Source organism: Cyrtonyx montezumae, unplaced genomic scaffold (genome assembly GCF_038088225.1).
Source record: "Cyrtonyx montezumae isolate F1298 unplaced genomic scaffold, pur_monq_1.0 scaffold_4, whole genome shotgun sequence".
NCBI classification, from domain to species: domain Eukaryota; kingdom Metazoa; phylum Chordata; class Aves; order Galliformes; family Odontophoridae; genus Cyrtonyx; species Cyrtonyx montezumae.
The window spans coordinates 33,970,278-33,994,973 of NW_027072045.1; the positions used below are offsets into that span (position 1 = coordinate 33,970,278).

General features: G+C 45.2%; 1 protein-coding gene across 1 annotated transcript in view; it reads left to right on the forward strand.

Moving 5' to 3' along the window:
• The window catches only part of LOC136055222 (ubiquitin-conjugating enzyme E2 R2-like), a 75,961-nt gene that overhangs the window by 18,377 nt on the left and 32,888 nt on the right, over positions 1 to 24,696 (forward strand). Inside the window, exon 2 of the mRNA XM_065746937.1 lies at positions 21,663 to 21,749. Coding sequence (XP_065603009.1) covers positions 21,663 to 21,749 — 87 coding nt within the window. The remainder of the gene's footprint in view (positions 1 to 21,662; positions 21,750 to 24,696) is intronic.

A 24,696-nucleotide genomic window follows, 5' to 3' on the forward strand; every position in this document is an offset into this window, starting at 1 on the left:
CAAAGTCCTCTGAGGAATGTAGTTCTTCTCTTCTGAGGCAGGTATACCCATAACTATCAATGATTCACAGAATTGGAGCGTTAACTTTTTAATTCTCAATGCACTACATGATGTTATGATGTGGAATACCAATACCAAAAATCATAAAACCATGACAATGTGAAAGCCTTTTGAGGTTTTCATGTATCAGTGACCTTAGGGAATACCTCCCGAACTGCATCCTGAGCTCCATCTAGGGCTTCTCCTGGGCAGTCCTGGGCTTAGCTAGCAGGATCTGTGTATGGACCCATTCCCATGACTTGTCTAATTGTAAGATTCACTAGAGCCACGTTAGAATAACCCATAAGAGATACAAGTAGATTCTGTACACAGTTTTTCCACTCCTTTTCCTGTAAAGCAAATTAAGTGTTAACCACAACTGAGCAAGCAATCTTAAATCACACAGCATCATTGCATGAGCAGTAAATGCAGAATCCAAAATGCTCATAAAAAAACGGAGAACTAATGCCATGTGTATGGGAACTGCTGAATCACGGCCTGAACCACTGATTGGTCACCTGAGGTGAGCACCAAGTCAGCCATGGGGGCACAGGTGAAGGTGATATACCTGTGTGGGTGGAAGGGGTGGAGCCTAGTTCCTCCTCTCTCAAACCCCATTTAAGGGCTGACCACCACCAGGGAAGGATCTCTTCTTGGAGATCCCTCCCATGTGGAGTCCTCTGCGAGCCTTGTCATCTTAAAGGTGAGCCATCTTCTCTTTTGTATTACCTGTATAACTGTTTATATAGAACTACTCAAAATATACCATCTTCTATACTATTCCCTGGTGGAGTATCGTCATTAGGAGTTATTTACTCTACATTTGGCGAGCCAGGCAGCTCTAACTAAATCCATAATGTCGTTTATTTGGAGTATGTTTAAATGGGCCAAGGGGGAGAACGTTACCCCCCTAGAACAGACAATCCCTGGTCTAATTCCAGGATTCATGGGGTCACCCTACTATGGATTGGCATCTGTTATTGAGAAATGGGGACCCATGCGGGTTCCAGGGACTGCCGCTCCTTCTCCATCTTATTTGACTGACTACTTCGTAGGATTAGATAAAGACATACTTGTTACCAAGGAGCGGCGGTTAGCTGCCTCTGCAGTAGCCTGGCCATTAGTAATGGCCATACTCAAGTTAGATACTGCAAATGTTAATATGGAAACTGAAAATCAGTTATTACGAGACCGTATTGAGAAACTGGAACAACAGCTGGGTACGTTAACAACCAAAAAGCCTGGCCTAAATGTCCCCACAAGACAAATAAGGAATATATTGGTAGAAGACACCCCAAAATCAGAGGAAGAAGACTCTGATATGACAGGGGAAAAGATCTCTAAGGCAGATCTCGAAACTCCATCTATGATGGACCCATTCGAGATTCGGCCTATTATAACTCAAAAAACAAAGAAGGTACAGGATAGACCAGCAGGGGTGCCTCCTGACCAATGGCCCCCTGCAGAAACCTGCCTCCATGTGACCGCTCGTCCATATACAGCTAATGAGTTGATGGACCTAGTACAACGGTTCCATCAGAAACCAAGAGAAAGCATACCATCATGGCTCCTAAGGTTATGGGATGCAGGAGCTGAAAGTGTTTTAGTAAATGGAACAGAAATGTCAAAATTAGCATCTATAACGATAAACCCGGCATTAAGACAAAGATTATATGCAGCTGTCCATTATAATGAGGAAAACCATTCTATTATAGATTGGTTGATGGCTGCATGCCGCTTAACATGGCCCAACAAAACCGATATCCCTCTTAATACTGGTTTGTGGTCCTCTATGGAGGACCTCCAGACCTATATCAGAGAACTGGGTATGAGGGAGGCTCTGTATGCGGACACTTTTGAAAGCCCCGATACGGAAAAATTTACAGCGGGCATGAGAGATCTAATACTACAGCAGGCCCCCTCCCACCTATATGGGATGTTGGTTTCCATATTAAATCCATTGGTGGCATCAGAAGCCATCGTACAGCAGGCAGCCCAGTTAGTAGCAGACTTAGGGGAGACGGAGCGCGTAAGAACCAGGCGTAATGTTCGTGTAGTGGAAGATGCTGAGGCCTTCCCTATTAGAACTAAAAAGCCTGCTCCACGGATGCCCCGATCAGGCCCCGTACGGGTATCCCGGAGGACTATGTTTAATGATCTCATACGGGCTGGGGTTGCATTTACCAAAATTGATGGGCAACCCAACCATGTTTTGTTACAGCTGTGGAAACAGCTTAGAAATGATCAGAAATTTCAGAGTGCTCCCAGAAAATCGGGAGTACGAATTATAGAAAAAACACCAACAACAACCTGGAATTTGGCTGACTTTATAATACCGAACAGAAGGAAAAAATATCCGCAGGTGTCACAGGCTACAGTGCCTGAGCCACCTGTGGCAAAAGATTTAGATCTGGCAAAATTCATGGATTAACGGAAAATTCTGGTCCCCATAGGGCCTCTAGCTGTGACCGGAGGCCCTATGTAGAACTAACAATATTCTGGTCCAGGACAAATGTGCAGGAGGTGATGGCTCTAGTGGATACTGGCGCAGAAACATCGATTATATATGGAGACCCAACGAAATTTAAGGGTAATAGAGTGATGATTGGTGGGTTTGGGGGACAGACTATTCCAGTCACCCAGACGTGGTTGGAATTGGGGGTTGGGCGTCTCCCGCCCCGGGAGTATAAGGTGTCGATTGCCCCAATTCCAGAATATATCTTGGGCATAGACATTCTATGGGGTCTGGCTCTCCAGACAACTGTGGGAGAGTTCAGACTACGGCAGAGGTACATTAGTATCCGGGCAATACGGACAATATTGAGGGGCCATGCGAAACATGAGCCCATTTGTTTGCCAAAACCACGCCGGATTACTAATGTAAGACAGTACAGACTCCCGGGTGGACAAGAAGAAATATCAAAAACAGTGCAGGAATTAGAGAAAGTAGGTATTATAAGGCCTGCACACAGCCCATATAATTCCCCCATATGGCCAGTACGGAAGTCGGATGGAACATGGAGAATGACGGTGGATTATAGGGAACTGAATAAGGTCACGCCGCCCATCCATGCGGCCGTACCCAATATTGCCTCCTTAATGGACACTCTTAGTAGGGAAATTAAAACCTACCATTGTGTCCTGGATTTAGCGAATGCGTTTTTTAGCATACCTATTGCTAAAGAATCACAAGATCAATTTGCATTTACGTGGGGAGGCAGGCAGTGGACCTTTCAGGTCTTGCCACAGGGGTACGTGCACTCACCAACATACTGTCATAATTTGGTGGCACGTGACCTGGCTGATTGGAGGAAACCAAACAGTGTGAACCTATACCACTATATTGATGACCTCCTGTTAACATCCGACTCACTGGAAGCAGTAGGGGAGGCAGCAGATTCATTAACTGCCTACCTAAGTGAAAGAGGATGGGCTATCAATCCTCAAAAAGTGCAAGGTCCAGGACTGTCCGTAAAATTTCTAGGGGTAGTCTGGTCAGGAAAGACCAAAGTATTACCTGATGCCGTCATAGATAAGGTTCAGGCATTTCCAGTCCCTACAACACCAAAGCAGCTGCAGGAATTCCTGGGTATATTGGGATATTGGCGTTCCTTTATACCTCATTTGGCGCAGCTGCTGAGACCTTTATATAGACTTACCAAAAAGGGCCAATTATGGGACTGGGGGAGAACAGAACAGGATGCTTTTCAACAGGCGAAACAGGCAGTTAAACAAGCCCAGGCACTGGGTATATTTGATCCTACCCTTCCAGCTGAGCTAGATGTTCATGTAACTCAAGATGGCTTTGGCTGGGGCCTGTGGCAACGTCAGAGTTCTGTTCGGACCCCCATTGGATTTTGGTCTCAGGTGTGGCATGGAGCAGAGGAAAGATATAGTATGATTGAAAAACAGTTATTGGCTGCCTATTCTGCATTACAAGCGGTAGAGCCAATAACCCAAACGGCCGAAGTTATAGTCAAGACTACATTGCCAATCCAGGGGTGGGTAAGAGATCTGACCCACCTTCCTAAGACGGGGGTGGCCCAGGCACAGACGGTGGCACGATGGGTTGCCTATCTCAGTCAGCGGAGTAGTCTATCTTCCTCACCGTTGAAAGAAGAGCTTCAGAAGATTCTTGGCCCAGTAACGTATCATAGTGATGCACCAAAACAAACTTCGGTTGCTCCACCACAGAAGAGTCCCGTCCAGGAAGGAAAATATCCTATTCCTGAAGATGCCTGGTACATGGATGGGTCCAGCAAGGGCAACCCAAGTAAGTGGAGAGCAGTAGCGTACCATCCTGCCACAGACACAATCTGGTTCGAAGAGGGGGATGGTCAAAGCAGCCAGTGGGCAGAGCTGCGGGCGGTGTGGATGGTTATAACCAAAGAACCTGGTGATGGTATCCTGAATATTTGCACAGATAGTTGGGCTGTGTATCGGGGGCTCACTCTTTGGATCGCACAGTGGGCCACCCAGGATTGGACTATCCACTCCCGACCGATCTGGGGCAAAGATATGTGGTTAGACATATGGAATACAGTCAAACACAGAACTGTGTGTGTCTACCATGTTTCTGGTCATCAACCCCTACAGTCACCAGGAAATGATGAAGCCGACACACTGGCCCGAGTTAGATGGGTTGAGAACTCTCCATCTGAGAATATCGCTTACTGGCTACATCAAAAGCTGCGGCATGCTGGGCAGAAGACCATGTGGGCAGCCGCTAAAGCGTGGGGACTGCCCGTATAACTATCGGACATCGCTCAAGCATGCCGAGACTGTGACGCCTGCTCTAAGATAAGACCGAGGTCGTTGCCTGAAACTACAGCCCATCTTGCTAGAGGACACAATCCTCTACAGAGGTGGCAGGTTGATTATATTGGGCCTCTCCCTCGGTCTGAGGGGGCGAGATATGCCCTAACCTGTGTCGACACCGCGAGTGGGCTAATGCAGGCCTATCCAGTACCAAAAGCCAACCAGGCATACACTATCAAGGCACTCACAAGGCTGATGGCTGCCTACGGGACACCGCAAGTCATCGAGAGCGACCAAGGAAGTCATTTCACGGGTGCAGTGATACAACGCTGGGCAGAAGAAAATAATATTGAGTGGCGATTCCACCTGCCATATAATCCAACGGGGGCAGGCCTTATCGAACGTTACAATGGTATTCTCAAGGCTGCCCTGAAGACAGACTCTCAGTCCCTGCAGGGGTGGACAAAGAGACTCCATGAGACCCTGCGGGACCTGAATGAAAGACCTAGAGATGGCAGACCCAGTGCCTTGAAAATGTTACAAACAATATGGGCCTCCCCACTTAGGATCCAAATTACGGGCACCGATAATGAAGTGAAACCTCGGCTTGGCAATGAGAACATTCTTCTGCTCCCTGCCTCTGAGAACCTAAAACCAGGCACCAATAGAATAAAATGGCCCTGGAAGGTGCAGGTAGGACCACGATGGTGTGGCCTACTTGCACCTTGGGGGAGATTATTGGAGGTGGGGGGTTCGGTAGCTCCTCCGGTTATAGGTACATGGCCTACTGAAATAATGGTTAACACTCCAGTCTTCATTGCTAAGGGGACCCCTATCATGTCTCTGTGGCAGATCAGGACACCCCCTTTGGTGCCTGATATAGTCGTACAGCCACAGACATCGGGTCAAAGGGTTTGGTACAGGCGACCAGGGCGTGCCCCTGTACAAGCTGAAGTGTTAACCCAAGACAGGAATACGGCCTGTATCTTGCCCTGGAAAGCGGATCTTCCCCTCTTGGTACCTCTAAAACACTTGTATTACTCCCCATAAGTCTATGAATCACCAGAAGGAATCAAAACAATACTGCAGTGTTCCAGAGTTGTTATAAGACCATGTGAAGCATCTGGTGATGGTCTAACCGGGACTGATGACACGTAAGATGGACCTGCACTGTATGATTACATGCTTCCAGTAGATACCGAGCACTGGCCCAAAGAAGAGTTCGACGGATGCGCCGATCATCACTCATATCAGATTACATCAGCATGCGTTGCGACGGGCAATTATGTAAGCGCCGCGATGTATTGGGTCTCTGTATCAAGGGGAACTCACCTTATGGTTACTTGATCAGTGGTTCATGTCGTGAAGGGGTGGAGTGTATGGGAACTGCTGAATCACGGCCTGAACCACTGATTGGTCACCTGAGGTGAGCACCAAGTCAGCCATGGGGGCACAGGTGAAGGTGATATACCTGTGTGGGTGGAAGGGGTGGAGCCTAGTTCCTCCTCTCTCAAACCCCATTTAAGGGCTGACCACCACCAGGGAAGGATCTCTTCTTGGAGATCCCTCCCATGTGGAGTCCTCTGCGAGCCTTGTCATCTTAAAGGTGAGCCATCTTCTCTTTTGTATTACCTGTATAACTGTTTATATAGAACTACTCAAAATATACCATCTTCTATACTATTCCCTGGTGGAGTATCGTCATTAGGAGTTATTTACTCTACACCATGGTGTATGATTGCCTGCTGGAGCTCCCTAATTTCTTGAAAAGACAGTGACTCACATTGGGCAGTTTGCTTTCTTGTTCCCAATTATATGACTGGACCGACAGTTCTTCCAGCAATATCCAGTTCTCCCTCCCTTAATGTCTGTTGTTTTAAGCAAACCCAGTGGTTGTGAGGATCGGGGGGGGGAATAAATATGACTCTTTCTCAGGATCAACAGGTCCAGGATGAAAAGGATACTCCTCTCCTTCTTCCTCACTGTCTTCTGGATGGTAGCCAACAGTGAAAGCCCCCACAGAATGAATGGAGCCCCCCCTCCCTTTTACTTGTATGTTGGAGGGCTGTGGGAGTACCAAGAAGGATGAAGCAGTCTCTCCTGTCTCTTCTAATTGTGGAGAGCTCTAAGCTTCTGCTGTGGAGGGGAGGGGCATGGTCTATTCTACTTAGCTTTAGCATGAGATGTTTCTTGGGCTTTTAAAGCTTCCAAGACAACCCTCTAAGAAGGAAGCATGTCTGCAACTGCTTTGTCCCTCTTGGTTACAGCATTCCAAAGTTTTGCACCCACTTCGTCCCACAAATCTATTGTGAAGATTGTGGGCTGGGAAACTCCTGTCAGCTTAAGTGCTACCCATTTCAATAAGACCTTTAAAAAATATGAAGGCAAAGGTTTGTCATGCTGTTGTAACAGCTTTTGTGTAAGTTCAAGTATAGCTCTTTCCTATCTGGACATTACCTGTCCCATATTCCCTATAGGAAATCCAAATTCAGGGGAACCAGCCCCTGTAACTCACCTCTTTTCCAGAGGAATTAGTCATCACTGGCTAGTGTGTCCCACTTCTACTCAGCAGAGCTGCCATTTGACACTGATAGTAATAAAGAGACAGGGTCTTGTAAGGTAAATAATTCCCAAGGATTGTACTCAAAAAATAGTATAAAAGAGAGTATACTTAAGTAGGTTTATATAGATGGTACACAAATAATAAGAAAAAGAAGATGGCTCACCTTTAAAATGATAAAGGCTTACTGTAGACTCCACATGTGATTAGGCAGTTCCCATACAGGTCTCCAGGATGATGCAAGCATGAAGCCTTTTTATTTTATTCTATTGCATTCCATTACATTCTGTTTCATCTATCTCTATCTTCTCAAATAATATATCATTGATACACACAGATGAGCTTATATACCTTTCCAGCTATAGCTATACAATAGCATTTGTCTAACTAGGCTATGTAGCTTAATTTGTAACTAAGTAACATTGTGATCAAATAACATTGTTTAATCAGTGCTTTGTTCCAGACAATCCAGGTATATGGGAACTGCTGAATCACAGCCTAAACCACTGATTGGTCACCTGAGGTGAACACCAAGTCAGCCACAGGGGCACAGGTGAAGGTGATATACCTGTGTGATTGGAAGGGGTGGAGCCTGGCTCCACCTCTCCCAAACCCCATTTAAGGGCTGACTAGCACCAGAGAAGGATCTCTTCTCAGAGATTCCTCCCATGTGGAGTCCCCTGTGAGCCTTGTCACCCTGAAGGTGAACCATCTTCTCTTTTGTATTATTTGTATTCTGTCTATATAGAATACTCAAAATATACTATCATCTATACTATTTTTTTGTGAAGTACTATCCTTAGGAGTTATTTATCCCACACCAGGTGTGTACAGTATGCATAGTATCAAATGCTCTCTTATCTCTTGTAATCTTTCTTCAGGATCCTGCTTTCTTTTGCCAAGGTTTGTGGTCTACAATGGCTAATAAATCTATGTTGATTGTTACAAGTTGAACAGTACTTACAGTCCTGTTCTCTAACTGTATTTCCACAGTTCAACATCTTCATCAATAACTTTGATGAGGGGATAGCGGTCACTCTCAGCAAGTTTGCTGATGATATGAAGTTGGGAGGATTGGCTGACATGCCTGAAGGCTGTGCTGCCATTCAGCAAGACCTGGACAGGCTGGAGAGCTGGGCAGTCAGAAACTTGATGAAATTTAACAAAAACAAGTGTAGAGTCTTGCACCTAGGGAGGAATAATTGTATGTACCAGTACAGGCTGGGGGGTGAGCTGCTGGAGAGGAGCTCTGTAGAGAGGGACCTGGGTGCCCTGGTGGACAACAGGTTGACCATGAGCCAGCAGTGTGCCCTCGTGGCCAAGAGGGCCAATGGCATTCTGGGATGCATTAAAAAGAGCGTGGCCAGCAGGTCAAGGGAGGTGATCCTCCCCCTCTACTCTGCCCTGGTGAGGCCTCATCTGGAGTACTGTGTCCAGTTCTGGGACTCCCAGTATAAAAAAGACAGGGATCTCTTGGAAAGAGTCCAGTGCAAGCCCATGAAGATGGTGAAGGGCCTAGAGGATCTCCCCTATGAAGAAAGGCTAAGTGAAGTGGGTCTCTTTAGCCTTGAGAAAAGAAGACTGAGAGGGGACCTGATCCAGGTTTATAAATATCTGAGGTGTGGGGGACAAAGTGGCAAGGACAGACTCTTCTCAGAAGTGTGTGGAGACAGGACAAGGGGGAGCAGACAGAAACTGTAGCACAGGAGGTTCTGCACGAATGTGCACAAGAACTTTACGGTGAGGGTGACGGAGCACTGGAACAGGCTGCCCAGGGGGGTTGTGGAGTCTTCTTCTCTGGAGTTATTCAAGACCCGCCTGGATGCCTACCTGTGCTACCTGGTGTAGGGAACCTGCTTTGTCAGTGGGGTTGGACTTGATGATCTCTAGAGGTCCCTTCCAACCCCTATGATTCTATGGTAACCAGAGCATATCTGAGTGCTCTTTTCTTGCATAGAGCAAGATCCTTGGGCTAAAATGCTGACCTTTCTAGGTACATTCATGCCCATAATAACAGGAGGTGAATGCGGTGAGAATTCTGGTACTATTGAAGTGCTTCCTTTGGTAGCTCTACTGTTCAATACTGTCATACAAATACTGCAGCAAAAGCAGGTGCAAAACACTATGAAAAAAAGCATATGAGAACTATATTTTCATGTTAGAGATAAATCATGGGACCTGCAACTGATGGGATTGTGTCAACGGTTTATGGGCAGGTTCGGCCCGGTTCCGTGACGATTGGTGCGGGGGACCCACGGACCCACGCCCCAGGAAAGGGGAAGGGGGGAAAGGGAAAAGGAAAAAGGGAGATGGACCTAGGAACAAAACAGCGGCAACGATCTGAGGAGGAAAGCTAATTTACTAAATAAGATATCAGAAAGCAAAATAACACAATATAATACAATATAATTGGAATTAAAGCTAATAAATCAAATAAAATGAGCAAGAGAGAGTGTCCGATAAACCGAAGGCCTTACGCTAACGCTGAAGGCGGACGGCAGCGAGCACCCACTGCTGAGTCGATCCCAAAGGAAAGAGAGTGTCCCGTGACCGCAGACAGTTTTTATCTTTCCCTCTGAGCGTAAACACGTAAGAACGCAAAGCATCGCAAAGTCCTCTGGGGAATGGAGTTCTTCTTCTCTTCTGAGACAGGTATACCTGGAACTATCGATGATCCACGGAGCTGGAGCATTAACTCTTTAACTCTAAATGCACTACATGATGTTATGATGTGGAATACCAGTACCAAAAATCATAAAACCATGACAGATTGTTTTTAGGCTCTCATAGTATTTTTTGTGGTAAGAAATTGAGACTTATTACTGTGCATTTCATTAGTCATAATTGCACATGATGTTCTGTGGTTCTGTAGGTAAAACTGTTAAGTTAATCTTTTCCTTTATGGAGCACTCTTTTACACTGGCATAAAAAACAAACCCTGGAAGAAGGCAATCTGAATAAAGTGACCAGAGTTTGAGCCAATTATTTCCTGCTGCCACATGCTTATTTGTACCTGCCAACTATTACAGGTATTTCTACAGGTGCAAAATTTTAAGTGAAACTCCAGATGTTAGAAGTTACAGAAGACCATACATTTTCTGCTTCTCATCTAATAGCTGGCTTGAGCTTCTTGTGTAGTAACTTGTGGAAAGTCAACAATCAAAAGCTTCTTTCAAATGTAAGTGGGAACCCATAAGTTGTTGGGTTACTGGAAAGCATAGTAAGAGTTAAAAACTGTAGGATCCACTGCTATAACATTCCTCCTACCCTTCACTAGGAAAAATCCTATCCTACAGCAATAAAAACAATCACTATACTTATATATGTAACTTTTTCTTTTACCTGTACGTTTAAGAGCTACCTGGATGATACTAGGCAGGTCTGAAGTCCCTGTGATGCAGATCCAGTTTGTGTTCTAGTTAATTCAAAGCTTCCAGCTATTTCTGCTTTGACTATGCTTTAAAAAAAAGAAAAATGGTAGCTGTCCTTCTAACTTTATCTACTGGCAATGTAAGTTAGTGTTACTATTTATAGTTGATTGGACTTGTATTCTTGCTAAATTAGAGCGAAGTTTGATGAGTGACATCAACTTCTGCAGTACTGAAGTGTTAAAGTAAAAGCTCTACTTGCTGGCATACTGCAGGATTTTTTTTGTTTGTAACTTCTTAAAAGAACAGCGGTGGAAATACTTTCTCCTTTTTGCCTTATAAGCTATTAACCTCTATCGTATTTTAGTCTAAACTGGGTAGAGCCAGGATCCACCCCTTCCTCTTTTAAAAGTTGGCAGCTGAGGGAGCAGTATTTCTGTGGATAGAAGCTGCTTTGTTCTTGAGCTGTTACCTGTTGTTAGAAGGGGTGAGCAAATTTTTCTTTTTTTTTGGGGGGGGAGTTGTTTTGTTTTACTAGCTATTGTTTGGTAGGGTTTCTATCCTACTTTTGCCTTTTTTTAACTATATCCTTTAAGGTGTTTTTACACTGGAGAAGTGCTAATAGTACCTACTGCAGTTGAAGCTTTATAATGCTTTTGAAACTTCATCTTGCACTATAATTAAAGGTTCAAAAATCTCCAGTGCTGTGTTTTCCTATAACTTTCTAGTGTGGACAAATAATTCTTTGGGAGGTAGGGGAGGGTGGAAGTGTCAGTACATGTCATCAGAGAAAACAGCCAGAGACATGACATACACCAATATGGTTAAATCATGCTCCCCTTTATTACCCGGACAGCCTTATTCTTATAGTGTTCAAGACAGGGGCGTACAGAGAATAGCATGCAATCATTGGCTGAGAGCCTCAGAGAGAAAGACAACTTTAAGCAGTTCCCAATAAGGCAAGCACTGAGTCAGTTTTGGGGCACAGGTGAAAGCAATTCACCTGTGTGACCAGAAGGGGTGGAGCCTGGCTTCAATAAGGCCTGCCCCCGTTGGATTATATGGCAGGTGGAATCGCCACTCAATGTTATTTTCATCTGCCCAGCATTGTATCACTGCACCCATGAAATGACTTCCTTAGTCACTCTCGATGACTTGCAGTGTCCCGTAGGCAGCCATCAACCTTGTGAGTGCCTTTATAGTGTATGCCTGGTTGGCTTTTGGTACTGGATAGGCCTGCATTAGACCACTCGGTGTCGACAGAGGTTAGGGCATATCTCACCCCCTCAGACTGAGGGAGGGGCCCAATGTAATCAACCTGCCACCTCTATAGAGGATTGTGTCCTCTAGCAAGATGGGCTGTAGTTTCAGGCAACGACCTCAGTCTTATCTTAGAGCAGGCGTCACAGTCTCGGCATGCTTGAGCGATGTCCGATAGTTATACGGGCAGTCCCCACGCTTTAGCGGCTGCCCACATGGTCTTCTGCCCAGCATGCCGCAGCTTATGATGTAGCCAGTAAGCGATATTCTCCGATGGCGAGTTCTCAACCCATCTAACTCGGGCCAGTGTGTCTGCTTCATCATTTCCTGGTGACTGTAGGGGTTGATGACCAGAAACATGGCAGACACGCACAGTTCTGTGTTTGACTGCATTCCATATGTCTAACCACATATCTTTGCCCCAGATCAGTCAGGAGTGGATAGTCCAATCCTGGGTGGCCCACTGTGCGATCCAAAGAGTGAGCCCCTGATACACAGCTTAACTATCTGTGCAAATATTCAGGATACCATCACCAGGTTCTTTGGTTATAACCATTCACACCACCCGCCACTCTGTCCACTGGCTGCTTTGACCATCCCCCTCTTTGAACCAGATTGTGTCTGTAGCAGGATGGTACGCTACTGCTCTCCACTTACTTGGGTTGCCCTTGCTGGACCCATCTGTGTACCACGTATCTTCAGGAATAGGATATTTTCCTTCCTGGACGGGACTCTTTTGTGGTGGAGCAACCAAAGTTTGTTTTGGTGCATCACTATGATACGTTACTGGGCCAAGAACCTTCTGAAGCTCTTCTTTCAACGGTGAGGAAGACAGTCTACTCCTCTGACTGAGATAGGCGACACATCGTGCCCCCGTCTGCGCCTGGGCCACCCCCGTCTTAGGAAGGTGGGTCAGATCTCTTACCCACCCCTGGATTGGCAATGTAGTCTTGACTATAACTTCGGCCGTTTGGGTTATTGGCTCTACCGCTTGTAATGCGGAATAGGCAGCCAATAACTGTTTTTCAATCATACTATATCTTTCCTCTGCTCCATGCCACACCTGAGACCAAAATCCAATGGGGGTCCGAACAGAACTCTGACATTGCCACAGGCCCCAGCCAAAGCCATCTTGAGTTACGTGAACATCTAGCTCAGCTGGGAGGGTAGGATCAAATATACCCAGTGCCTGGGCTTGTTTAAACCACCTGTTTCCCCTGTTGGAAAGCATCCTGTTCTGTTCTCCCCCAATCCCATATTTGGCCCTTTTTGGTAAGTCTATATAAAGGTCTCAGCAGCTGCGCCAAATGAGGTATAAAGGAACACCAATATCCCAATATACCCAGGAATTCCTGCAGCTGCTTGGGTGTTGTAGGGACTGGAAATGCCTGAACCTTATCTATGACTGCATCAGGTAATACTTTGGTCTTTCCTGACCAGACTACCCCTAGAAATTTTACGGACAGTCCTGGACCTTGCACTTTTTGAGGATTGATAGCCCATCCTCTTTCACTTAGACAGGCAGTTAATGAATCTGCTGCCTCCCCTACTGCTTCCAGTGAGTCAGATGTTAACAGGAGGTCATCAGTATAGTGGTATAGGTTCACATTGTTCGGTGTTCTCCAGTCAGCCAGGTCATGTGCCACCAAATGATGACAATATGTTGGTGAGTGCACGTACCCCTGTGGCAAGACCTGAAAGGTCCACTGCCTGCCTCCCCACATAAACGCAAATTGATCCTGTGGTTCTTTAGCAATAGGTATACTAAGAAACGCATTTGCTAAATCCAGGACACAATGGTAGGTTTTAATTTCCCTTCTAAGAGCCTCCATTAAGGAGGCAATATTGGGTACAGCCGCATGGATGGGCGGTGTGACCTTATTCAGTTCCCTATAATCCACCGTCATTCTCCATGTTCCATCCGACTTCCGTACTGGCCATATGGGGGAATTATATGGGCTATGTGCAGGCCTTATAATACCTACTTTCTCTAATTGCAGCACTGTCTTTGTTATTTCTTCTTGCCCCCCCCGTGAATCTATACTGTCTTACATTAGTAATCCAGCATGGTTTCGGCTAAGAAATGGGCTCATGTTTCACATGGCCCCTCAGTATTGTCTGTACCTTTTTTGTTTTTTGAATTATGATAGGCCAAATCTCAAATGGGTCCATCATAGATGGAGTTTCGAGATCTGCCTTAGAAATCTTTCTTCCTCTGATTTTTGTGTGTCTTCTACCAATATACTCCGTATTTGTCTCATGGGGACATTTAGGCCAGGCTTTATGGTTGTTAATGTACCCAGCTGTTGTTCCAGTTTCTCAATACGGTCTCGTAATAACTGATTTTCAGTCTCCATATTAACATTTGCAGTATCTAACTTGAGTATGGCCGTTACTAATGGCCAGGCTACTGCAGAGGCAGCTAACCGCTGCTCCTTGGTAACAAGTATGTCTTTATCTAATCCTGGAAAGTAGTCGGTCAAATAAGATGGGGAGGGAGAAGCAGTCCCTGGAACCCGCATGGGTCCCCATTTCTCAATAATGGACGCCAACCCATAGTAGGGTGACCCCATGAACCCTGGAATTAGACCAGGGATTGTCTGTTCTAGGGGGGGTAACATTCTCCCCCCTGGCCCATTTAAACATATTCCAAATGAAGGACATTATAGATTTATTATTGCTAGAGCTGCCTGGCTCGCCAAGTGTAAGGTAAATAACTCCCAATGATAGTACTCCACAAGGAGATAGTATAGAGGATGATATATTTTAAGTAGTTCTAAATAAACAGTATACAGATAATACAAAAGAGAAGATGGCTCACCTTTATGATGACAAGGCTTGCAGGGGACTCCACGTGGGAGGGATCTCCAAGAAGAGATCCTTCCCTGGTGGTGGTCAGCCCTTAAATGCTGTTTGGGAGAGGTGGAACCAGGCTCCACCCCTCCCACTCACAGGTATATCACCTTCACCTGTGCCCCCATGGCTGACTTGGTACTCACCACAGGTGACCAATCAGTGGTTCAGGCTGTGATTCAACAGTTCCCATACACGACCTCAGTCTTACCTTAGAGCAGGCATCACAGTCTCGGCATGCTTGAGCGATGTCCGATAGTTTTATGGGCAGTCCCCACGCTTTAGCGGCTGCCCACATGGTCTTCTGCCCAGCATGCCGCAGCTTTTGATGTAGCCAGTAAGCAATATTCTCAGATGGCGAGTTCTCAACCCATCTAACTCAGGCCAGTGTCAGCTTCATCATTTCCTGGTGACTATATGAGTTGATGACCAGAAACATGGTAGACACATACAGTTCTTTGTTTAACTGCATTCCATGTCTAACCACATATCTTTGCTCCCAATCTGTCGGGAGTGGAAAGTCCAATCCTGGGTGGCCCACTGTGCAATCCAAAGAGTAAGCCCCCATTACACAGCCCAACTGTGCAAATATTCCAAATACCATCACCAGATTCCATGGTTATAACCATCCACACGGCACACAGCTCTGCCCACTGGCTGCTTTGACCATCCCCTTCTTTGAACAATATTGTGTCATAGGTTCATTAGGTTGGAAAGGACCTACAAGATCATCTAGTCCAACCATCCTCCTATTACCATCTCTACCCAACTACTAAATCAAATCCCTTAGCACCTCATCTAAACGCTTCTTAAACAGCGCTAGGGATGGTGCCTCAACTACCTCCCTAGGCAGACCATTCCAGTTCCTGACCACTCTTTCAGAGAAAAAAATGTTTCCTCAGGTCTAATCTAAATCTTCCCCAGCGCAACTTGTGGCCATTCCCTCTCATCTTGTCATTATATATCAGGGAGAAGAGGCCTACCCCCTCCTCACCACAACCCCCCTTCAGGAAATTGTAGAGTGTGATAAGGTCTCCTCTGAGCCTCCTCTTCTCCAGTCTAAACAATCCCAGCTCCCTCAGCCGCTCCTCATAAGACTTGTGCTCCAGACCCCTCACTAGTTTTGTTGCCCTTCTCTGAACATGCTCCAGGGCCTCCGTGTATTTCTTGTAGTGAGGGGCCCAAAACTGAACACAGTACTCGAGGTGCGGCTGTACCAGAGCTGAGTACAGGGGGATGATCACCTCCCTGCTCCTGCTGGCTACGCTATTTCTAATACAGGCCAGATGCTATTGTGCCCGAGTGGCCAAGAAGGCCACTGCCGGCTCATGTTAAGCCGAGCATCAACCAACACCCCCAGGTCCTTTTCCTCTCTACATTCTTCAAGCCATTCTGCCCCAAGCCTATAGCATTGCATGGGGTTACTGTGGCCAAAGTGCAGGACCTGGCACTTGGCCTTATTGAACCTCATCCCATTGACCTCAGCCCAGCTATTCAGCCTATCCAAATCCCTCTGAAGGGCCTCCTTACCCTCAGGCAGTTTGACACATCCTCCCAACTTGGTGCCATCTGCAAACTTACTGAGGGTACACTCAATCCCCTTGTCTAGGTCATCAATAAAGATATTAAACAAGATGGGCCCCAAAACTGACCCTTGGGGGACACCACTTGTAACAGGACACCAGCTGGACTTAACTCCATTAACCACTTCCTGCTGGGCGTGGCCCTCTAGCCAGTTCTCCACCCAGAGAAGAGTGAACCTGTCCACACCACGGGCTGCCAGTTTCCCCGGGAGAATACTGTGGGAGGCCGTGTCAAAGGCCTTGCTGAAGTCCAGGTAGACTACACCTACAGCCTTTCCCTCACCAACCTGTCTGGTCACCCAGTCATAGAAGGAGATGAGGTTGGACAAGCACAACCTGCTCTTGGTGAACCCGTGCTGGCTGCATCTGATCCCCTGGCTGCCATGCACGTGCCGTGTGATCTCCCTCAAGATCATCTGCTCCATAACTTTCCCTGATACTGAGGTCAGGCTGACAGGCCTGTAGTTCCCCAGGTCTTCCTTACGGCCTTTCTTGTAGATGGGAGTCATATCGGCAAGCCTCCAATCTTGTGGGACCTCTCCAGATAACCAGGAATTCTGATAGATTGCAGAAAGTGGCTTGGCAATCACCTCTGCCAGCTCCCTCAGCACCCCAGGTGGATTCCATCTGGTCCCATGGACTTGTGGCAGTTCAGATGGAGGAGCAGGTCTCTGACCATCTCTGCTTAGATCACAGGGGGTGCATTATGCGTTCCGTCCTGGACTTCCAGGTTAGGGCAAGTACCCTGTGGACAACTGTTCTGTCTATTAAAGACAGATGTGAAGAAGGCATTGAGAACCTCAGCCTTTTCCTTATCATCTGTGGTTACATTCCCTGCCTCATTGAGTAAAGGAGGGAAATTTTCCTTAGTTTTTCTCTTGCTGTTAATATATTTGTAAAAGGGTTTCCTGTTGTCCTTCACAGCAGTAGCCAGCCTAAGTTCAAGCTAGGCTTTAGCATTTCTAACTTTCTGCCTGCAAATCTTAGCCAGTTCTCTGTAGTCTCCCCAAGTAGCCTGTCCCATCTTCCAGAGGACATAGACTCTTCTCTTGGAGTCTCAACAGAAGTTCCTGGTTCATCCACACTGGTCTTTTCCTCTTCCGGCTCAACTTACAGGACTCCGGGACAGCCTGCTCCTGTGCCTTTAAGATTTCCATCTTGAGGAGCATCCAGGCTTCCTGGACCCCTTTACCCCTCAGGAGCGAGTCCCAAGGGACCCTTGCAACAAGCACCCTGAATAGGTCAAAGTCCGCCCTCCGGAAGTCCAAGGTAGCAGTTATGCTAGTCACCCTCTTGACATCACCAAGAATAGCAAACTCCACCATTTCATGGTCGCTCTGGCCAAGACAATCTTCAACTTTCACATCCCCTACTAGTCCTTCCCTGTTAGTGAAGATTAAGTCTAGCAAGGCATCTCCCCTGGTAGGCTCTTGCACCAGCTGTATCAGAAAGCAATCCTCCACACACTCTAGAAATCTCATGGACTGCTTACTCTGCTTCTCTTCTGTATTATTTGTATAATATCTATATAGACCTACTCAAAATATACCATCATCTATACTATTTGTTTGTGAAGTATCATCCTTGGGAGTTTCTTACCCCACAAATCGGTCAGATCCCATATAGATCCATCATAGATAGAGTTTTACAATCTGCCTTAGATATCTTATTTTCCAAAATACGTAAGTCTTCTTCTTCTGATTTTTGCGTGTCCTCTACTGATATACTCCATATTTGTCTTGTTGGGACATTTAGGCCAGGTTTTTTGGTTGTTAATGTACCCAGCTGTTGCTCAAGTTTCTCAATACATTCTCTTAGTAATCAGTTTTCAGTTTCTGTGTTAATATTTTCAGCATCTGATTTAAGTATGATCATTACTAGAGACCAGGCTACTGTAGAGGTGGCTAGTGAATGCTCCTTGGTAATGAGTATGTCCTTATCTAATCCTAGAAAGTAGTCAGTCAAATAAGATGGGGAGGGAGAGGCAGTCCCTGGAACCCACAGAGGTCCTCATTATTCAATAATGGATGCCAACCCATAGTAGGGTGATCCTATGAACCCTGGAATTAGATGTCATGGTTTTATGATTTTTGGTACTGGTATTCCACATCATAACATCATGTAGTGCATTTAGAGTTAAAGAGTTAATGTTCCAGCTCCGTGGACCATCGATAGTTCCAGGTATGCCTGTCTCAGAAGAGAAGAAGAACTCCATTCCCCAGAGGACTTTGCGATGCTTTGCGTTCTTACGTGTTTACGCTCAGAGGGAAAGATAAAAACTGTCTGCAGTCACGGGACTCTCTCTTCCCTTCGGGACCGAGCTCGGCAGTGGGTGTTTGTTGCAGCCGTCCGCCTTCAGCGTTAGCGTAAGGCCTTCGGTTTATCGGACACTCTCTCTCTTGCTCATTTTATTTGATTCATTTGCCTCAATTCCAATTATATTATATTATATTGTGTTATTTTCCTTTCTGATATCTTATTTAGTAAATTAGCTTTCCTCCTCAGATCGTTGCCACTGTTTTGTTCCTGGGCCCATCTCCCTTCTCCTTTTTCCCTTTCCCCTTCCCCGGGGTGTGGGCCCGTGGGTCCCCTGCCTCAATTGTCACGGTACCGGGTCGAACTGTCCCGCAAACCGGTGACATTAGACCAGCAATTTTTTGGTCTAGTGGGGTAATATTCTCCCCACTGGCCAACTTAAACACATTCCAAATAAAGGACATGTTGCATATGTATGAATTATTATCACTAGGCCTGTCCGGCTCACCAAGTGTGGGGTGAATAACTCCCAAGGATTGTTCTTCAAAAGAAATAGTGTTGATGATGATTTATTTGAGTAGGTCTATATAGATAGCACACAAATAATACATAAAAGAAGATGGCTCACCTTAAGGATGACAAGGCTTGCAGGACTCCACATAGGATGGATCTCCAAGAAGAGATTCTTCCTTGGTGGTGGTCAGCCCTTAAATGGGGTTTGGGAGAGGTGGAGCTAGGCTCCACCCCTTTCAATCACACAGGTATATCACCTTCACCTGTGCCCCCATGGCTGAATTGTTGCTCACCTTAGATGACCCAACGGTGGTTCAGGTCATGATTCAGCAGTTCCCATACACTCACATCTGTCTTGTTGCAGGAATTCTCCAACACCCAGAGATCTGCCCTGTGGCAGGATAGTTTGGATTGGCTGTCACAGTTTGAAGGCTTAATTATGTGGCACCTCTTTCTCCCTGCAGTTGAAGGAGAAGGAAGTGGAAAAAATGTGATTGCGATAGGATAAATTTTTTTAAAGGAATCTGAGATAATACAGATTATTAAATCAAATGAACCAAAAGTATGTGGGAGAAGATAGAGTCAGTCTGAGTCTTTATTGGCTGGCCTCACAGGAAAAAATAAAAGAAAGCTCTTCTCTGTTTCTTGGAATTGGAAATCACGTTGAGTCCTTTGATAAATGTAGTACATCTCAGTGTATCTTCCTCTTGGAGAGTCAGAACCTATGTGCTAAAGAAACCAGGAAACTTAGCTCTGCAGCACACTGTGCCTCTGTACCGTACAGCCTGTTGCGTGATGTCATGATATGGAATACTGATAAAACCAAGACAGTGACAGGTAGTATGGAATAGTATGCGAAGGTCCCTAGGGTGGTGGGCACCCCCAGTGGTTTGGAACTTCACCTCAGAACACCTGGCAGCACAGAGGCAAACCCGGTTATCCACGAATGTGAAGTGTGCTGTAATTAAGCAAACCAAATGGATAAAACCTGTTTGGCATGGAGGATGATGGCTGAAATATAATCTAGCTGCCAGACCTCCTCATATTTATATTACACTCACACAAACTTGCCATGGCAAATGCCATATGCTTAAATAGTGGAAGAAACCACAAAATGGCTGGAAATGTATCCTGTGCCCTATACTACTGCCCCAAACACTGTCCTACTCCTTGAAAAGCAAGTCCTGTGGTGACATGACACCCCAGAAAGAATTGAGGCAGACTCATTTCTAAAACCATCTCATAACAACCTGGGACAAAGATCGTGGCATTGAGTGGGTATATCATATCCCCTATCATGCACCAGCCTCTGGTAAAATCAAATGATTTAATGGACTGTTAAAAATGATGTTGAAAGCAATGAGTGGTGGAACATTTAAGCATTAGGAGAAGCATCTGGCAGAGGCCATCTGGTTGGTCAACACTTGGGGATCTTCTAATCAAGCTGGTCCTGCCCAATCAAACTTCTTGCATACTGTGTAAGGTGATGTTATGGTTTTATGATTTTTGTTGTATTATTGATATTCTACATCATAACATCATGTGGTGTATTGGGAGTTAAAGAGTTAATGCTCCAGTTCTGTGGATCGTCGATAGTTCTGGGTGTACCTGTCTCAGAAGAGAAGAACTACATTCCCCAGAGGACTTTGCGATGCTTTGCATTTTTACATATTTCTGCCCAGAGGGAAAGATAAAAACTGTCTGCAGTCACGGGACTCTCTCTTCCCTTCGGGATTGAGCTCAGCAGTGGGTGTTGCAGCCGTCCGCCTTCAGTGTTAGCGTAAGGCCTTCGGTTTATCGGACACTCGCTCATTTTATTTGATTCATTTGCCTCAATTCCAATTATATTATATTGTGTTATTTTCCTTTCTGATATCTTATTTAGTAAATTAGCTTTCCTCCTCAGATCGTTGCCGCTGTTTTGTTTCTAGGCCCTTCTCCCTTTTCCCTTTCCCCCTTCCCCTTTCCTGGGGCATGGGTCTGTGGGTCCCCTGCACCAATCGTCACGGAACTGGGCCGAACCTGCCCATAAACCATTGACATGTAAAAAAGATCTTCTTACCATAGATGTTTTTAGCCTACTTTTGAATTCAGGAAAAAAAATAATTATATCTTGAGTTCTCTCTTTTGATGTCTGTTTTGCCCTGTTGAACAGCAGTTGTTGGAGAGTGCTGATTGAATTGGGACGTAAGTGAATACCATTTGGTTTGTTCTCAAGACTGACCTGGGCTGGTGAGCCTCAAATGTTTAGTTGTTTGGGGTTTTTTTGTTTTTTTGTTTCTTTAGGTCTTCTTACTGTTTTGCTTATAAGAAAGTGCACAAGGTTGTATTCTGAGTCTGCATGGACACTGATACATAAATTGAACTGTTTAATGGCCTCAATTGAAATTATTTTCTGCTTTTTCCCTGTAACAGTAGCTTGTTGATCTCCTTTTGTTCTGTTTCCTAACTAAAATATTTTGCTTTTTTCAGGCACACATTAAATTTCCTATTGACTATCCATATTCACCACCTACCTTCAGATTCCTGACCAAAATGTGGCACCCCAACATTTATGAGGTAAGGTTTCTTTTATTAAAAAGAAAATGAGATAGTTTTTTTTCTCAGGCATGTGAAAAGGTTTTCTAGTTCCTTAACTTAAAGAAATATTGATGATATGAAATATCTCTAGCCATAACTAAAGTAGTTAGCTGTTTGTGTTAAATGTTAGCTTCATGGTTGAACAGTTAATTCCTAAAACTTGTAGGAAATGCTGGTCTTGCAGGCAGGAATGGAGCCTTTCTCTTGCTGGCAAGTTCAGCAGGCAGCCCCAGCTGATGCCCTGTATTGTGAGTGCTGACAGTTTTAGGGGATTCTTGGATGAAGGCTGGTGGTGGGGTCTTACCCTACTGTGATACTTAAGCATCTAGTAGCTGTCAGTACATTATCACTTTTGGCATATTCCACAGCAACGAGACATAACAGGAAACAGTCTTCTACAGCAACCAGCCTGTGAATAAAGTAGTTTGGACTTGGGGCACTATCTGCAAAAGATCTGCAGATGAGCTGGAGTTCAGCTTCAGAAGTCTTGTGCAGCCTGGTCATGAATGATTTGGAGAAGTCTGAGCAGATACCTCCAGACTAAATGTCTGCTGGCCAATTTGAAGCAGCCCTTAGTTCAGTGCATGTATGGGTCATGCTCAAAGGGCTGTGGGCTGTTGCATCCATAAGTGGATAATGGTACAAGTAATAGCAGCTTCTGAAGAATTTTTTTTTTTTATAAATACTCTTTTGAAAACTGCACTCCTTAGCGTGAAAGCATTGTCTTTGATGCTAAGCACAAGCTGCTTGGAGAGACGTAAGGTGAAGACCTTAGCTGAGTGCTGGGAAGTGCTGTGGTGAAGCTGTTTAATGTACCTCAAGCATTACATAGTGCTCACTGATGGATGAGCCCGAGCTGCTGGTGGCCTGGCTGTGTTTGTGTAAAACCGCTCAAATTAACCTGCCTTGTTGCTTGGGCATAGTCTATGTTGCCCCACATGTGGTGCAAATGAACTAGGTTGTGTTTCTTGCTGGACTTCCATCAGTCAAGTTATTTCTATGGGTTATCAACCTGGTTAAATTGAACTGTTGTATTACAGAGCTTGTGTGAGCAGGAGCATGAGACAAACAGTGCTGGTGCAAAGACTGAGAAGTGTTTCATTTTGTGTATACAGTGTTGCAGCATCTGAGGCATGGACTCAGATACGGACAATCCAAATTGTTTATTGCAGGTTCTAACATCCCTTATATACATTCAAGTTTTCTCTTGTAACTTCCCCACCCTCCTTTATGTGTCAACAAACCGTTCTACAAACACTCCTTAACCGTGCATGCAGGCATTTACCCAATCAGGGTCATGAGTTGCTTCAAGCCACATGCTCTTCCTCCCCTTGGGCCATCATGCGGCCATCACGCAGCTTGTGCTCTGAATAGTCTTCCTTGTATTCCTATGCAATGTCACTTCCAATCTCAGTGCAAACAGTTCAAATCTACCCAATTTTTAGAAAGCTCTATTTGAAAGTTGAAAGCCTATTTTAGATAAAAATTTGACTTAAAATTTTAGTGGAGGCCAATCAAGTGTTTGCTAAACTTGTGAATGTTCTAACTGAATGTCAGCCTGCTAGGACTGCTGCTGGAATGGTCTCCAAGAAGCTAAAGGCCTTTCAAAAATGTTTGTCACCTTGTCACATCTTGAGAGGTGAACCTCTGAGAGGTTCTGAAGGATTCCTATGAGTCCAAATAGGATTGTCACTTCTCTTCCTCACTATGAATGAATTCATTTGATGACTTGGGCTCGGAAGGCCCATTTCTAACAAACTGTTGCTAGTGGATGTCCATCCTGGATGAACACACTCCAAATATCACACTGAACTGCACTGATATCTTAGTCATAAATGGCCATAAGCCTATCCAAACTTCAGTGGAAAAACAGGACAGTAAAGAGCTCTAATCACTGGATGCTCAGTATTGGTTTTCTATGCACAAGGACATCCTAAAAATCAGTCATCTGACAGTCTACTGGCTTAAGTTCTAGGCTTTGACACTAAATCTAATGCAGAGCCAAGGATGGTGTTTCTATTTAAAGCACATTTCCAATTATATGGGAGTTTGAACTCAAAGAAAACATTGAGACCCACAGGTTATTGCATATAGATGTTTCTGAATACAGAAATTCTTATGCAGGAGGTGAGTGGCAAGTGGTTAACAAAATGGTATGTACAAAACGAATTTCGGAAAGGACTTCTCCCAGTCCTGGTGGAAAAGATGAAAAACTGGCTTTAGAAACCACTGAAGGTAAGAGGAGAAACTAACCCAAAAATTGCTGAGTATATTTTGGGATTACTCTTAAAAGAAGAGAGTTGGGAGTATTTCTACTTTGCATTTGCAGTACTTGAATCACAGAATTGTATGGGTTGGAAGGGGCCTTTAAAGATCATTAAGTCCAACCCCCCTGCCAAAGCAGGCTCCCTGGACCATGTTGCACGGGTAGGTGTCCAGGCGGGTCTTGAACGTCTCCAGAGAAGGAGACCCCACAACCTCTCTGGGCAACCAGTTCCAGTGCTCCATCATCCTCACTGCGAAGAAGTTCCCACACACTTTTGTGCAGAACTTCATATGCATCAGTTTGTGGCCATTTCCCCTTGTCCTATCCACCACATGCTACAGAGAAGAATCTAGCTTTTATGGTTTTATGATTTTTGTTATATTATTGATATTCCACATCATAACATCATGTAGTGTATAGGGAGTTAAAGAGTTAACGCGCTAGCTGTGTGGATCATCAGTAGTTCTGGGTTGTTGCGGTGACCGCAGGAGGATGAGCCATGGCCGCATCAGATCGATCTTCTTAAGATGCTGATGTAAGCGCTCAGAGAGACATCAATATGATTATGCAGCGGAGCCAACTTTATTGCACAGGTTACATACTTCTAGACCCCTGAACACATGCTATTTTTAGAACAATTGTTAAACAGTGGTTCTTGCT